Here is an 18,048-nt window from a genome sequence, read left to right on the forward strand (position 1 = left end):
TAAGAATGATTGCTTGTTAAAAACTGACCTATTGGAGAAGAAGGCAGTAATAGCGAGACTATTAATATAGGCAGAGGCCGCTTTATAGAATTTTTTCACACTGTTTTGTGAATCCTTCTGCAACAATGCATAGGAATGAAAAGTGTGCCTCTGAGTGTTGTGTAGAAATCCTCTGTGCAAACTGTTGTATATGGGTAGGGCTAGATTCTGAAGAGTAAAGGCATGTTGAAGTAGCATGGGCAGTTCAAAGTGCCTGCAGCTACACGCATGCCCACACTGCAAAGGCTGATGCTTCAGAGTTGCCATGGAGGAGAATTAACCTAACAAGGTGCTGCATATTCACCACAGCACTTCATTAGTAATCTCCCACCACCCTGATTACCATGTTCCCTTCCAAGTTGGGGGCAACTGTAGACAAGCCCTAGCAGTTCTATTGATTTAATAGTACCTCACTCAAAGAATATTCCTATCTGAGATAAATAACATCTTCAGAATCTGGACCCATAAGCTTCTGAGTGATAGTTGATTGGATGGCAGTGAAGTACTGTTTCATTTGCAGTTTTTTATTGTGCCATTTTTTTCCCAAGGTATTTGTTGCTTGGCATTCTCTTATTGGATATTCTGTCTTTGTTTTATATCCAGCTTTAAAAAAACTGGGGAAATAAATGCTAGATTTTACAATGCATAAGAAAGTGGTACAGTCTGATATGGCTTTGCTATCTTTAGAAGTTCTTAATTTTTGGCTAGGGTTCCTAATAGTGACATATTTGAGTATAGAAAGCTCAATGTTGAGAAACTGGAGATGATTGCATGCAACAATCATGGCTTTGCTGGATTTTTGTGTAAAAAAATTCACCCAAGTGTTTCTTATTTCTTGACTGATTTGCTCTTGACAGGGCTCTTGACTGATTTGAGGGGTGCTCTGAAATGCTATGTTTAAAGAGTAATATTTGAAGTTTGATAGGTTGCAAGTCTTCTGCACTTTCAGTTTTACAAGCCAGTTGCATTTTGGAGGAGTCAAGTGAGGGGGGCTTAAAATTCTTGTATCACTTTTTTTAACCAATTCTCTTGTGTCTTTTATTTTCTTGTGTTACAGTTAAATATACACTCATTCCTCATTTAACAAGTACTTTACTTACTTTACTTACAAGTACTCGCTAAAATGAGGGACATGCATACCTACCTTTGTTCACAAAACGAGTGAACTTTGCCCACTTATATGAGCCAGCCGTGGGGTCCCTGCCCATGGAGCAGGGAGACCCCCCGCACGGCTGGCTCCGCTCCAGACATGGGGTTCCTGGCTGGGGGGCGGGAAGACCCGCAGCCCCAGCCCATCCCATTCCAAACACTCCCCCAGCCCAGTCCGCTCCCAGCACTCCCCCCAGCCCGGTCCCTGAGCCCTCTGGCCTGCCACACACCCCACCGCTCCCCTGGTACTGCTGCTGCAGCCCAGAGGAATGAGCCACCACCTCCTCCACTGGAGCCGCCACCAGGTTTTAACCCTTCCTCCCACTCATGGCCCCAAACTGCCCCCAGCCTTTAACCCTCTCCAACCCTCCCCCCGCCACCAACATTCACTTAACTTTCAAAGGCAGCACCATATGCTGCCACTCCTTCCCTGAGTTAGGAGCACTAGGAACCAATCAGTGATTTTAACGGGTACTTAATGGTAATTTAGTGTTCCTCTTATAAGTTTTTGCCTACAAGCAGAAAGTTGGGAACCAGTTGGGCTTGTGTTGTGAGGGATTAGTGAATTGCTCAACACTGCTGAGCTAATTTTGTTTAACAGCTATGAATATATTCAGTAATTTTGCACATCTTTTCTTACCATGATCCTCAATAAATTTTGGAACTTCTGAGACTAAGTGTAATTACTTAGGTACTTTAAGTTTTGTTTTTGTTTTGTTTGTTTTTATAACTGGAATGGAGCATGGCAAAGTACTGAGAGTAGCCTGCTCTTGCATCTGCAGAGAAGAAACTTCACCTTTGCAGAAACTTGTACTCAAATGAAATGTTGAAAAGCAAGTGATTGCAAGAAAGAAACTGATCACGTATATTTGCATTCACAGCTATAGCAGGGCTATTGTGGGTATGTTAAGTGAAAGTTTCTTTTGATTGTAGGACTTGATTGCCTGGTAGGGAGCAGTTTCTTCAGGTTGTTCCCTGTATTTTATGTGATCTCTGCAATTTCAGTTCTTCATACTGTTGGGCATGTTTCTTGGCTTTCCATGTGAGATGCCAGTTATTATAGTGGTGACAGTAAAATGGAAGACTCAGGTGCAAGACTCATCTTTGACAACAATTTCACACATGTTGTTCAGTCATCAAACACTTGTCATTATTCCTTCTAGCCACTGCCTTCCTTTTTTTGCATAGCTCTTCTCCTCACCTTGTGTCACAGCACATGATTTAGGACGGCTGTATCATTTTCCTTCATGAAAGTATCTATTTTATGCATGTAAAAAAAAAATGAACCAACAAAAAACATCACCATCCTGACATCAAGCATTGATATTTTCACACAGAAAGGGATTGTTTTGAGAAAGATATGAGCAATTAAGAAAGGAGGAAGTCCCAGTGTACATGAAATTCAGCATTAAATAGAACGATATATCAGCCCATGATATAATACTCTTGAGACAGGTTGGATGAGTTTTCTCCAAGTGTGTTGATCAAGTCACTGATGCCCACCTTCCTGCCCTCTGGGCCTCCCCACTACCCTGTCCTGCTACGTCAGAAACACTGGTCTCTCCCAACCAAGGCACAGAGTTAGGGTTACTGCCCTTCGGCAGAGCAACACACATACTAATACTAATTCAGCTCTGGGAGGACTCAACTATAAGGCTGCTGATGTCATCCTGAAAACCAAGCCGCCCCCCCCCCCCCGAAAAGGGCCAAAGGCCCAAATAAATCCATCTTGTCCTGTGTAAAACTTTTACATAGAAAAAGCTCGTGAAGATGTCCACCCCCTTTATCAATGAAAGAGAGAGATACACCATGGTTGCTCCCCCCAGGTAACAATTATTTACATGGTGCTTGTTCATAAACAGAAGTGTTTTCATTAAGTATAAAGATCAGGATTTACATGATTGCCAGTGAAAACAGATCAGAGTAAGTTGCTAAATTAAAATAAACGATGCCAGCTCATTCTAATCTGCTAATATACTTGTTGCATTCAAATTCTTGCTGAGTCTGTATATCCTATTTTTTACCCACTAAAGCTTATGCCCAGGTAAATCTCTTCGTCTTTAAGATGCCACGGGACTCTTCGTTGTTTTTATTCTAAACAGTTGTTCTTATCTCAGGAAAATGGTTTGAAGTCAGAGGCCAGGTCTACACTAGACCTTAAAGTCAATTGTAGGTATGCAGTTTCAGCTACGGCAGTTGCATAGCTGGAATTGACTTATCTACAATGGACTTAACCTGTCTGCCCTCACAGGGAGGTTGATGGGAGAAACTCTCCAATCGATTTCCCTTACTCCTTGCAATATTGAAAAATATAAGGGTCGACTGTCAACAACTGATCATTCGATTTTGCACATCCCTGCAAGGCATGCAAAATCAAACCCCAGAATATCGACCATGACAGGGTCGATCGTCTGGATAGAGAAGATTTTCCCAGAGTTGATCTTTATTCTGGCCTGAGTCTACAGCTTTTTGTGGCGTTCTTTGGAGTTATTTGTTTTCAGGCTTCTTCATGTGTATCCTCTTAGAGTACTCAAGTCAGTTTGAAAAGCCAGCAGAAGGCAGAGACCGCATTGCATTCCATTCCTTAAACAGACTTTCTTCCAGGGCAGGAAGCCTTTGTTCAATCTCCCCAATCCAATGGAAAAACACAAAATTCAAGATGGATGCCAGTACCAGGTGGCATGGTCACATGTCTTTCTACAACCATCCACAGTTTGGGCTTACATTCACATGTTGTTGGATTGATTACTGAGCCATTAAATTCCTATATTCTCTCTAATAGCCCTCATTACCCCATTTAGAATTAAAACCAGATGCACATTTCTACCTTCATGTACAAGAATGATACATGCACAAAATAGGATATATGGATTTATCAGGTTGTTACTTTAAAATTGATGTGTTACATGACCAGTTTTGCATTAAGCATCTTCAAGTTATTGCTATTCATAAATTGGATTTCTTAAAGCATGGAGTGGCATGATAACTCTCTCTGAGAAAGCTCTTCTATTATGGGTATGCGCTTATTCTCCCACATTACACGTCTCTCTTGAGTGATCATCCAAGTGTACGCTATATGATACTAATGAAATAAATAGTATTGTCCTGTGTAAGTTGTCATGTGCATGGAATTGAACATCCTTTGGAAGGTATTTCATGCATTTTGACTTGCTTAAAGAGCTACTGCAACAAATTTGTCTTAATTATGTGGTATAAAGAGGCAGCACATTTGGTGTGGATTATTGCAGTCTAAAACGTATCGTTACAAGTTGAAACATACATAGGTGCAGTTGTCTGGCATGGTGCGAGCCATATGTATTCGAACAAATAGGATCGCTGATATGTCCAGGTTTTGTAAAATGGTAAGATATCAGCCAGTTTAAAATACAATACTAAATGTGGGTCCTCTTAATGAAGTATGTGTGCATATTTCAAACTTAGTTGGGGATCATTTGTTTTTGTTGGTTTTTTGCATTTGTTTTTGCCTTTGTTTCGTTTGTTTTTCTTGCATTTGCTTGTCTTATGTTATAGTGACTTAAAAAAATGGCAAAGGGTCTGATTCTTGACCTGATGCATTCATAATTCTCAGTACACAAAGACTTCAGAAGAAGAGTGGAGAGAGACGGAAAATATATTCAGTGTTAATTTTTATTTCTGTAAAGATTGAGCAGGAGAAAGTAGAAAAACTAGGGAGTAACGTTTTTTAAAAGCGACCTAGGCACTTGGGAGCCTGTATTTAGGTGCTTTTGGAAGTGTTACGCAAGTACTAGAAATATTACAAAATTAAACAAATAATGTAAAATAAAAACCTTGGTTTCAAAATGAAATGAAGCTATGTATTTTCTGCATGTATGTTCTTCACTGAAATATATGGTACGAGAATATTGTAATATATTTGTATTCCAGACTAAAAATATTGTGCTTAAAGATAAATATCTTTTGCGGGGGGATATACATCACCAGGGTTTTTTTCTAAGTTATTTCAGTGCCATGCTATTTTTCATACACCACGAGAAGTGCACAGCAGCTGCTATAAATCCTGGGAATCTTTCCCTTGAACCTTCTATCTGATTGTTGAAATGTGCTGCAAAGCACACTAGTATGTGGACCTAGCCATATTGGTATTGTTCATAGGTCCACAGCTTTGACAGGACTGACTTCAAGGTGCTCAGTCAGGGGTAAGCCTTTGGCTTCTCATTTATTGCATAGAAAGGAATGATGAGGGAACAATATTTCAACATGACCCTGCCATAAGGCTCTGTAACTGAGCAATGTCAAAGGCATGTAAGAATAATAGATGGTGTCTGCACTGCACTGTGTGACTACCTCTTTTTTGGCATATGCCTGACAGTAATTTATAGATAGTTCACTGTGCATTTTGTATCTCTCATCTTGTAGGTGAAGCTGGTGGGGACACTTGTCATTAAAGTTGCCCAACTTTCCATTATACGAATGTAGTTTAAAGTAGTTTGTAACTTTGTAAAACTTTTAACAGCTTGGGCTGAAATTTTCCATTCCAGCCGCCTGCTTAGCCTGATCTTTTAACAGTTCAGTCACTTCAGAGAATGAGGCTTGGGGAAAAATGCACAGGTTTGCTAAGGTTAAATAGCTGTTTAGCTGAGAGGACACTTTAGCAGCTCTATGCATTGGAGTAAGCATTTGAAATTTGCAAGGTGCTCGTGAAGGGGTCAGATTCCTTTCGCTGTCTCCATGAAAATCCACAGACAGTTTTCATTTGCACATGTTCAGCAGAGGTTTGTTAGAGGCTGGCCTCCAAGCTCTGACAGCTCAGTCTGAGCTGAGCATAATTTAGATCAGGATTGCCGCAGCTGAATGAAACTTTGTAAGTTTCCTGTGGCTTCAAGAGATGCTCTGGTGCTAGGCACTGTAACTCAAACTGTTTCGATGGGATAGCAAAAGGGGAGCAGGCTGAGGATATAGGAACAAAAATAGGACAGGCCAGAGGTAGAGGTGGGAAAGGAACAGGTGGGACAGGGATAGAAGGGTGCAGGCTGTGGCATGCTAAGGGATTTGCATGTATGTTTCTAACCAGTAGATAACACTGTCCTCCAGAACTTGGAGCAGAATCCTGGATTCTGAATTCCCTCCTTCTGCTGTTCGTTCGAAAGCAGATGAGAAACCTACTGGCAAATTTTCTTTCTCCTTCTAGTGGCAGGTCTAGGTAGTGGTCTGCATTCACTGTAAGCTGACAACTTGGGCAGCCACCTGTGAGACATTCAAGCACTGCCCAGCTGATTCGCAGAGCCGGCAGCATATGTTTCTGCTGGTGATGCACATCTGCAAGCCTTGGTGCATATAACAAAATTGGAATGGAAAAAAAATAGAACACGAGTAGCAGTAACAAGCTATTACCCTCTACCAGTTACTCAGCTTAAGTGGTAGAGAGGTATATGCTGTGGATCTGAGGGTCCAATGTGGCTGCTGTTGTATATCGGATCAGTATGATTCCATGTCATGAAATCTTGCTTTTTCAGTTGTGCGTAACTGACAAAACTATATATTAAAAAATGGTTATTAATATTAAAGTTACAAAATCAAGTGTTCAAGTCAGCAAATAATAGATTGCAGATTGTCCAAAACTGCTCGGTTTGCTGCCTCCCATGCATGCACGGTCTTTAATTTCAGATCACATTTATTTTTCTGTGGTAGTCCTGCCTCTTTTTGTGTAGAGGGTAGACTGGGCTCTGGGGATAAATCAGGTTTCATAGTCAGTGAGGCTGTTTAAGAACAAAAAAATCAGAACAAAAACAAAAGATCCTTTGCTCCACAAAAAGTTGTGCCTCATTTGTTGCATAAGTGAAATAGCAGATCAGGCGGAGACTGCAGGGAGACAAGGGTTGGTCTCTGAATAAGGGCAGTCACAAACGGGCAATTATACCATCGCCTGCATGTCACAGTTTTAACTGCTGCTACAGAGTCACTTAAACCAAACTTTTCATAGGGGATCTCATTGTGTGGATGACTAGCTTGGGACATCTGAGGTGTGACTGGTGACCTGGACATGCTGAGCACTCACAATGGCATCTGAAGGCAGCCAAAGCTTTGCTTTGAACAGAACATTTTATTGTATTTGATAAAGAATGGGAAAAAGATCAGGTCTTGGCTTTCTCAAGTTGGGAACCCACAACTAGTGGGCAGGTTTGGCAATTTTGGCCTCTCCCTCCTTTTAAAATGAGAATAATACTACCACTTACCTTACTGTTGTTGTGAAGGTAAATTCTTTTTTTTTTTTTTTTTAAGCTCTTGTATGTGTGTGTGTATATATATATATATATATATATATGTATATACTGTGGTGAAGAACATCCCAGAGAAGCCCTGGGCTACGCATTCAGTGCAGGTCTGCATTGTATGTGGTAAATGCAGGACATTAACAAGCAACTGTAAATAAACAATTATGGTTAAGTGCATTGGTTATATAATTAACCACAGATATATCACACATATTGATGGCTGTGAAGGGTACTATATGCTACATTTATGGTTTTCTTTTTAAAACTCATTAGTGTTTCTCACTCTCTAATGCTCTAGGAATGTTCATTAAAGAAATTAGAATTTGTTAGTCTAATATCACATGTACAAAAGAAAAAATGTATATCAGCATTGGTTAGCTGGTCGCACTTACCTCTGGGCCACATCCTTATGAGCCCAGGTCTGACACCAGAGCTTATGTTATTAGTATTGATGCTGTAGTTCTGGAATAGACCAAGGTGCTAAGTGGTATTCTTGAATTTAAATATGCGAATCAACTTATTATCCATGTTTGAGGATGTTCCAAAGGGCAGTTCAAGAGTCTATGGCACTTTCCAAAAAGAGAACAAGAGTCTTAGTCCTGTGTTACCTGTCAGTCTAAAACTAAATGTTCAGGACTAGTGCATAAATCAACTCTTGCTGACCTTATAATACCTGCCACGGTATGTTTACCAACACAGTTACTAAACTAGCACACTCTTAGTTATGTAGTGAAGCACTGCGAGGCAGCATCACCATGACATGCAGCAGATAAAACTAAACTCCTTTCTCTTGTAAAAATGCCATTTGAATCATAAACTGTCTATGTACCAGTGCATGACTGAGCAAAACCACAGCAGAAATGGACATATTCTGTGTGATAGCAAATACAGTAATTGTATTTGGAATAACATTTAAAGAAAGGACAGAATGAATCTTTATCAAACTCCTCAGAAATACCATTTTCTTTTTTGAAACGTATAGTTTGATAGGATAGAAGGAATAATGGTTGATTGAAATCGGTTATAACACCTTGATCTTGGGTGATGGAAACTTTCTGTCTAACAATAGAAAGATTTGAAGTCCAATTCTTCCCAATAAATGTTTTTATGAACAGAGAAATTGCTGCTATCATGAGATCTGAGTTATGGAAGAGGTGGTTTTAATCAGCCTTGCTGAAACAGAAATCCAGGATAGAAGTAGGTTTTATGAACACCATCTTTCTACTGTCTTGTTGTCTACCCAGTTAATCTGCACGGTCCACCCTGGCAAGTGGGGTTTTCGTTTCAAAGCTGTAATTGTAGAAAGAAGACAATGCCTCTTGGAAATGGGGTGAACTAACAATTAATAATAGCTCCAATGCACAGTCAATTAGTATATTTAAAAAGTGAAGTTCTGTCTTACGGACAAAGAAAATCCATCCTGAAAGTTGGCAGGAGGGCATGCAAGAGGAAAAATGTATCTTTGGCTCCCAGTATCATAATACTGGATCTGAGTGCCTTACAGTCTTTAATGTATTTACCCAACAACACCCTGTGAGCTAGGGAAGGCTATATCTCTGTTTTACAGATGGGGAAATGAGACACAGAGGCTGCGTCTACACTAGTACACTGTGTCGAAGTAGCCTATTTCGATGTAAGAACATCAAAATAGGCTACTTTGATGTGTATCGTCTACACATCCTCCAGGGCTGGTGCCATCGATGTTCAACGTGGAAGTAACGATGGAGAATGTTGGAAGGAGCTGCCCTGGAAGGAAATGCGGAGCGTCCACACGCACAAGCCCTCCCCGTCGAAATAAGAGGCCAGCAAAGCCCCAAGCTGCAACCTTAAAGGGCCCCTCCCAGAGACAGTCGCCCTGCATAGCACGAGATCCACAGAGCCGACAACCGGTTGCATACCCCGTGCACGCAGCATGGACCCCCAGCTGCAGTAGCAGCAGCAGCCAGAAGCCCTAGGCTAAGGGCTGCTGCACGCGGCAACCATAGAGCCCCACAGGGGCTGGACAGAGTGTCTCTCAACCCCTCAGCTGATGGCCACCATGGAGGACCCTGCTATTTCAACATAGCGGGACACGGATTGTCTACACGCGCCCTATTTCAATGTTGAACGTTGAAGTAGGGCGCTATTCCCATCTTCGGATAGTAATAGCGATTTCGACGTCTTGCCGCCTAACGTCGATTTCAACATCGAAATAGCTCACGGCACATGTAGACGCGATGCATACTATTTTGACGTTGTGCCAGCTGCTTCAAAGTAGCCAGCTAGTGTAGACACACCCAGAGAGACTGAATGATTTGCACAGGTCACAAAGGAAGAATATCTGTGGCAGAGTAGAGGGTTCAATGTGGGTTTTCAAAGTACCTGGTTAGTCTCCAAACTGCTGTATTGTCCTTCCTTTCTGAATAAACTGTCATTCCTGAAGATGCAGGTTTGACTTGAACTCTGCATTCAGATTTTGGCATGATTAGGTTCTACCTGAGTTGGAAGGACACCAACAGAGAGAAGACAGATATCAAGCAGTCCTGTAGCACCTTAGTGACTGGTAGGTCATTACTCTGAAGATTGGTACCCAAACAAATGAATTGAAATAAAGAAAAAGGAGAAAATGTTGTCTGGGACTAAAAGGAAACATAGTACCTAGCCTAGCATACCATTTGGAAACCTACACTTTTACCAAATGGCATTCTGAAGCAAACAGCTGTCATAAATAATTAATCATTTTGCTGACTTGATAGCCTGTAGGTAAGTATGTCCCCTAGCTGGGGAGAATTTGGTTCAAATCCCAGACATACACGTCCTAAAAACAGCTCTCGAGTGCTCAAGTACCAGAGTGGGAGTGCTGTAATAGTTGAATAATTAAATACATATGAGTCATTCACCACTTGCTAAAAAAATTGCATATTTAGCTATCTGTGTAGCTGGTTAAATGGACTCAAGAAGATTGATTTGCAAAGGATATATTAGACCGGTGACAGAAGGATGTTCCTGGCAAACTATTAACCACTATTCAACCTGCCCAAGGTATATGCCACTTGGGTGAATAAATAACTTAATGTTTTTTTTAGGGTTAAAATTTTTCTCTAGAATAATTATAAAACTATTTTATGTCTGTAATTTTCATTTATAGGTACATTGAAACCCTGAAGGAAAACAAACCAAAAATTGCTTGGGATGAACAGATAGCTGAACACTATTTGGAATACAAAAAGTGAGTTGCAGTCATTTATTTGCTGTTTAGTAAATATTCTTGAGCCTGAGTTCCATAAACACTGAAATACTACTTCTATGCTATGTGAATGAATTCAGCATACTGTGGGCTGCAGTTTCTTAGCTATTTCAGCAGTGAATAGGATCATAAAACAGGATTTCAGGAGACAGAAATAAGCAAGGGAAGGTGACTGAAGTAACAAACATTACTAAAACAGACTTAAGTATCTAAGTCGGGTGGGTAAGATCTTCAGAAGTATTTTGTGTGCACCTAAATTATCTCTCTAGCCTCAGTAAGACATTTTGGTCGGAGAGACAAATCAGAGCTGGTGTGTGGTTTGCCATAATTCTGACACAACCCCTTCCCCAAACCCCATTAAAAAAATATCTGAGTAACACCTTTAGGAATAACAGTGCCTGGCAGATTCAGCTTTAGAGTTAAGATCTGTCAAACAGCAGATTCAGATGTAGAAGAAATGGACTGGAAAAGAAATAAATATTAGGAGATATAAAAAGACTTGTATATGGAAAGACTAAAAATACCAAGATGCTTACCTTTTAAAAAAAAGTTATCAAGTGGTAAAAAATAACACATTTGGAGATAACAAATAAGTGCTTTCTCATCATAAAAAAGTCTTGAGACTATAAGAAAATCTCATTTTAATAGATAAAAGGGGTAAGAGCAAAATCTTCCTAAATTTCATTTCATTAACCTTATAATAAACAATGAGTTGTGAGAGTATCCTTTCTTTCTGCAAAGACCCTATAACTAAGATGTCATTACTTTTTATAATATTCTATTGGGTATGTTTTCTAACGTATGGATGAAGTAAATTTTGTGATGCATTGTCCTTCCATTAAAAAAGCATCATAATTTTACAGCAAAACATAGATTTTTCCCACAATATTCCCTTTTTTGAAATGTGGCCCTGTCACATTTCACATTTGTTTAGATAAATCACCTGGGTTGCCACATTAACTCACATTCTTAGACTTAGGCTACTTTTCAAATTTGCATATAGCTGCAAGAAATTATTTCCCACATTTGCCATAATTCAAATCAGCTGCTCAAGGAAAAGCTGACTTAAATGTTGAAATTCACCAACTAATTCAGCTCCCAGCTATTGTTTCCCTTGTATATTTCCTTGCTTGGTTTCTGGTTGCATATATCTGTAAGGTTGCCGGGTGTATCTTATTTTCAGTGGGAATACCAATAGGAAATGAACCTTGGCAGCTTCTGTTGACACCAGCAACCGAGCTGGTCTGAGTTTGGTCAGCAGCACAATGGGACTCTGAAGATAAGGTAGCTTGCCCACCTGGCTCCATGCTGCTCTCAGAAGTAGCAGGCAGGTCTCTGTGGCTCCTACATGCTAGAGTGGCCTAGGACTTTGGAGGCTTCATGTGCTAGGCCTGCCCCAAATGTAGCTTCCTCTTGGTCTGGAGCCATGAGTCCTATACCCTAACACCCAGCCCAAACTGGAGCCCCCTATTGTGCCCCAAACCCGTCATCCATAGACCCATCCCAGGGTCTGCACTGCCTCTCATACTCAGGACCCCTTGGTCCCAGCCCAAAGCCCCTTTTCTGCATCCCAAACCCCTTATCCTTAGCCCTGTGCCCCGAGTTGGATCTTCAGCCCCCTTCACCCTAGCCCCCAGTGAGAGTGAATGAGGGTGGGAAAGAGCAAGCAACAGAAGGAGGGTGATGGAGCCAGCAGAAGTGCAGCTGTGGTGAAGAGGCAGGGCATGGGTAGGGCCTTGAAGAAGGGGTGGGGCAGGGCAGGGCAGGGCAGGGCAGAGGGTGTTCATTTTTGCGTGATTAGAAAGTCAGCAGCCCTACATATATCCCTTAAGAGAACTTAATCCATTCTTCAGCATCTCTTCCACCACTGTCTTTATCCTGTGCCAGTCTCTCTTCCAGTGCGCAACCATACTAGAGAATTAAATTTCTTTTACTTATTTAAGGAGTCTTATAAAATTGCACTTTGGGAATGTTGATATAAGATAAATTAATAACATATACAGATTTGCATTGCTCAAATAAAATACATAATCTTCACCATTTGTTATGTACTTTTTCGGAAAAGGAGACTGAGTAATGTTTAACTGTTAAATGACTGGTTTTGTAATTTATTCTGTAACCCTGTAAGAGAAGGCCTGTGTTTTATTATCTCACTTTGAGAGTGTTTTAGAATGCTGTTTTGAGATCCCTTAGCACATGTCAAGCAATTCCATTTTTCTTTGTTTGCTGACTTGTAAGAAATAAAAGGATGCATGCTTGCATAGCCTTGGTGCAAAGTCTAGCCAAAGACTGAGTGCTGGTAGGATGCTAGGGTGCAGATCTGCTGTGTGTACCATGTTGATGGGCAGTAACAGATCATTAATGCTTTTTGAGCTAGTCCCCTTTCATAGAGTACTAAATCCAAATGCTTTAACAAACTGTTAGTCTGGAGGCTATGGCATGGGATATATTAACCACCCCATCATACCTCTAAATGTTTGTATAGACAAGCCCTAACTCACTGGTGGGCTGCCTCACTTTCAGTAAAAGTCCTTTCTTTGAGCTAGTATTAGCACGTGAAAGAAGAAGGAGACTTATTCTCAAAAGGCAAAGCTGAGCTCCTGTACTTGAATTATTGGCTCAGTGGTGTTGTTTAACTCAGCACAAAGCCCTTCCTGAGTAGCCCCTGGCAAATAAAACTCGGATAAAGGGAAGTATGATGAACAGTGCATAACCTAACTTTGCAACATGTTTTTTGAGTATTCTTATCTGTCAGCTTTTTGGAAGAGAGAATCAATCAGAAAGTACATGGGGCCTGAAAAATCTTAATCCTCCTGACTTTCTGCCACCTGCCTGATTGACAACTGTAAGGATCGTTCTGCATGCACAGGCTTAACCAAGCTATGGGAAAGAATCAGCACCTTCCCAGCCCCACTTCCACTTTACTGAGCTAGGGTGAATATTAATATGATCCAGAGCAGAATATATGCTTCACAAGTGAAATATGTCACCTGGGAATATATTGCATGTCTTCTGTTGCTAGGAAGAGATGAACCTACATGCAAAGACGCTGAAATATCAAATAATAAATCTTTAAACAGTGCACATAGCCCGACGATCATCTGTGTAACAAGTAAAAAATCAAAGGTTACTTCTGCAAATCATTATACAAAGCTGCCTTCCTTAGGCTTTCTATTTTCATATTAACTCTTAAGTGCCAATAATACTGTGTTCTTCTATGTTTAGTACCAATAGAATTCACAGTAATGGCTTAGGTTTGTCAAATACTTGCTGCTTCTTTTCTGGAAAAATGAAAGTGACTTTAACCTCTAACAGCTGACAAACCTCTCAAAATCTACATGCCCCAATGTCAACAGAAAGATGAGTAACTATTTTCTTTTTGTGCCTTGCAGAAATAAAGGAGGGAAGCATGTAGTCTTCTACCCAACGTTAAAGGTATGTCTGTGTCTTCAGATGAGAAGGGGGTTAGGAAAAAAGAGATGCAAGATGGGTGGATACTGCTTTGTCTTCTTCCATTTTTGAGGGAATCCTTTGTTTTTGTACAATAGGTCACCCTGTCACTAGATTCTCCCACATCAACTTAGAACTGCTCCTTATGGAGCATTAGTGCCCGGTAAGCTGAGTTTAAACGTATAGTCCTCTAGCATTGATCATACTGGATCACTATGTAGCCCCTGCTACAATGCACTCAGAGTACCCTGGGGTGCTTCACGACCCACTGCTGTTTTAAATGGAGAGAAATGTAAGTCAGAATGCCCTAGGGAACTTTTTGTGCATAGTGTCAGTCACCACACAACACCAATTAGTGCATGTAGCAGGATAGTGCACCATAGATTTACACCGCAGTTTGCAGTGTACAAAGATTGTAGGTGGACAACCCTAGCAACAGGACTCAGTCTCAGCTGGAGTAGAAAATGAGCTTATAATGACAGTGTATTAAGCTTAAAAAAGAGTTTTAGACTGTAAATGGCTAAACAATTTTTAATCCCGCCAAAGCCCACATGGTGTAAATGGAAGAGGAAAGTTCCTTTCAGCTTCAGCATCCGGAGCACCTTTCGCACCATTGGCCGAGCACTGGTGCCAGCCCTAATGTAGACAGGGGGCAGAAGTGTTGATCACTGAGTGAAATGGTTTTCTTGCTACTGCTGGTGGAGCCCTGTGGGGCTGGGCTGTAAAATCCAGTATGGAGGCACCTTAGCAAAAACTGATTACATTGAAATCAGTCTTGCTACATTCTCTTTGGTCATGCAGAATGATTTTTTTTTAAATCACATTTGTAGCAGAATCCATTTGGGCTGTGAACAAAATTCCTTTATTTATTTATTTATTTATTTATTTAGAATTCCCTTTTGAATATTCTTTCATCTCTGAAGAGTAGATGCTGCACTGAAGCAATTGGTTTATCTACACAGATGTGAATAGAATTTTCATTCCGTTCTTCACAGGCTAGACTGAAAGGTTTAAAGAAATGTCTACACTGAAGGCAAAGTTGAAAAATCGGTCATATGAGAGCAATTAAATTGGCTAGTGACACAGAATTCTCATTTAGTCTCCCCCTTGCATTCTAGTTTCTTCATTTTCATTGTGTTTTATTATTTGAACTTATTCAGATTAGGTAAATAAGACCACAAATCCCAAAACAGACAGATATATTCATGAGTTTTTTCAATTCCTATGAGAAACTTCCTTATAGAGTTTGCACTTCAAACTCTGTAGTACTTCACTAGTGCAAGAGAATCTGAAAGTGAGCTAGGAAAGTGCCATTTTTATTGTCCAGGCTGAGAGAAAAGCTAAATAAAAAATTGCTGAAATTCTTTCACTTTTAATAACTTTAAAGTTGTAGTTATAACAGAAATAAGGAATCTGTTTTTTTATTGGTTTAGGTTTGAGGGGAGGTTTGGGGGGTTGCTTTTGTTTTGTTTTTATTTTCTTAAATACTGACCTATCAGTGTGCTTTTAAGATGTAATTTTCTCTGTATCATTTCACACTGAAAGATGAAAACAATGTGCTTGGATAATTAATTACATTCTATAACAATATTTGCTACTTGACAAATTGTGTTACTTGACTTCAGTGGTAAAGTCTTGCTTCACTTTAACTTGTGAAACTTCTAGACGAGTTGAAATTTCTGGTGACAAAGTTTTCTAGGTGCACAATGCAGTGTGTCATGTAGGGGATAGCCCACATAAAAACATCAGATCATGTAATTCAGAATACTGTCTATTTCATAGCTGTTTCCTGTATTCAGATAATCATCATATGCTAGGTTGACGCACTAATAAATGCCTTTACTGGTGGGACTAAACCGGCTATGGTCTGACCGCTGAATACTTGAAACCATAGCCTGCAAACACAGTATCTGGTTCTAAGAAAAAAAAAATCTTAAATTAAAAATCTCATTAGGCATTGTGTCTTTTGCTACAAAAGATGGCAGCATACAGTTCCAAAGGATTGTATTGAGCAAAACCTGATTGCCTTCTGTATCCTTTTCATAGTCCATCCAGTTGCGGTTAGAACTTGCAAAGGAATTGGGGACTGGAATAGCCGTCTGGGAACTGGGACAAGGCTTGGATTATTTTTATGATCTCCTTTAAAAATGGCAGACTAATTGGGAAGACTACATTTGCATCACAGAGACTGCACATTCAATTAAGTGAGGTATTTGTGGGGAGATGATTTTCTAAATTTTTGTTTGTAATTTATATGAAATCTGTCTGGAATTTGCATTTTTTTCCAATAAAGAACCTGTTCTGAGTTACTGTACAAGTTGCAACACAGAAGCAGAATTTGTGTCTCAAACCTTTTCTTTACACAGCATCAAGTCCTCCCTGGACTTTTCATAGTTTTCATGGACTATTTCCTGGAAGGAGATAACACAGACAGTTTAATCCTGCTTCACACATATTTAAAATGCAGATGTCTCATCTAGTATTGGTAATCAAGAAACAAGTGAATAGTCCTACCAGTCTGGTTTGTGCATAGAAAGAGTGATGTCCCAGGTTTTGTTACAGGATCTCGTATGTAAACAGGTATTGGTCTTTAGTTTATTTCTCCCAGGCTGGGAGAAATAAACATTGACTAACTACTTTCTTCCATTTGATTTTTTTTCTTTAGCAAATCCTTAAGTAGTGCAAAATTATGATAGTTTCGTATTCCAGCCATGGTTCTAAAGTTTCACATTTTTGACCATAGGAGTAATCTTATTTCTGGCTTATTCTTAACCACCTTCATGGATCATTTCATCGTATTGTATTTTGTAGTCATGCTTAATTTGAGGAAATCCTAACTTCCAGCATCAAAGGCTTTAAAATGTATTTGAGGAATGTATAAAATTAAATGGGTAAACACTGAAAGTCTGATATTCAAAGATACTTAACACCTCTGTTTCCCATTGACTTCAGTGGGTACTGTGGGTGTTCAACCCCTTACAAAATAAAGCTGTGAATTGTTAATCCAACTTGTTAGTTGAGAAGCCTATTTTGGGGACACCTGAAAAAGTGATCTGTCAGTTTCCTGTGATTGCTTTTGCTCTTATACTCGATCACCTAACTTTTAGCTTAACAGGCATAAAAATTGATTTTTTAAAAACAAACTCCTGCCCCCGTCTCTTCCCAAGTCTTTCCAAGATATTGATTCATGCTTACTAGTTTCACAAGTCTTATGTATTTAAGAGACTATACACTAAAATGAAATGCCTTGTAGGAAGCTAAAAGGGGAGTGCTGGGAGTATGAAAGGGGAATATTGATCACCTGTAGAGTTGTAAGTAGTAGCCCTCTGGATTCACTGATGTTCTTCTTGCTTCTCATAGCCCTTGCTAAGATAACTGTGCTAGTACCTCCTTACCTCTCTTGCTAGTAATTAATCTCAGTGGGGGATTTACCTCCTCCTGCTGGTTTCAAGCAAATAAATCCCACTGTAATCCACCATTGATTAAAACTCTATTGATTTTCCCCTCGCTGATTTTAGTTTTGGCCTCTCTCAACCCTTCACACTGTGAAATATTCAATGGGGTTTACTAATCAAGGCCCTTACTTCCTCACCATTAGTACCACAGTAATTTGTTTTGTGAATCCTATTGTTCAGTTAACCTTAACTTTCTGGTGTAGTCAAAAGCAATTTAAAGTAACATTGGCAATGGGACCTAGAATAGTAAATAAATTGAATTACACTCTTTTTCTCCTTTCAATGGAGTTACAAAACTGGTTTGTTTCAGCACTTTAATGATAAATAAAAATTGTAACAAGTTGCATTCTGAGATGCCCGTATATTTTTATGCTAGTTAGCTAAATTTTTCAAAATTGGAGGATGCAGAAGTAAAGAATATTCAACTCCACTAATGGCACTGTTCAATGTACATGTATTTTTTTCTTCCCGCTTT

General features: G+C 39.8%; 1 protein-coding gene across 4 annotated transcripts in view; it reads left to right on the forward strand.

The window, feature by feature from the left end:
- The window catches only part of CHID1 (chitinase domain containing 1), a 241,715-nt gene extending 225,388 nt beyond the window's left edge, over nt 1-16,327 (forward strand). For all 4 annotated transcript variants that reach the window (XM_074995994.1, XM_074995996.1, XM_074995993.1 and 1 more), the window contains 3 exons: nt 10,570-10,650; nt 14,061-14,103; nt 16,165-16,327. In XM_074995994.1, coding sequence (XP_074852095.1) covers nt 10,570-10,650; nt 14,061-14,103; nt 16,165-16,263 — 223 coding nt within the window. In that variant the 3' untranslated portion in view covers nt 16,264-16,327. The remainder of the gene's footprint in view (nt 1-10,569; nt 10,651-14,060; nt 14,104-16,164) is intronic.
- Nucleotides 16,328-18,048: the final 1,721 nt, after the last annotated feature.

This window comes from Carettochelys insculpta, chromosome 6 (genome assembly GCF_033958435.1).
Source record: "Carettochelys insculpta isolate YL-2023 chromosome 6, ASM3395843v1, whole genome shotgun sequence".
Lineage (NCBI taxonomy): Eukaryota > Metazoa > Chordata > Testudines > Carettochelyidae > Carettochelys > Carettochelys insculpta.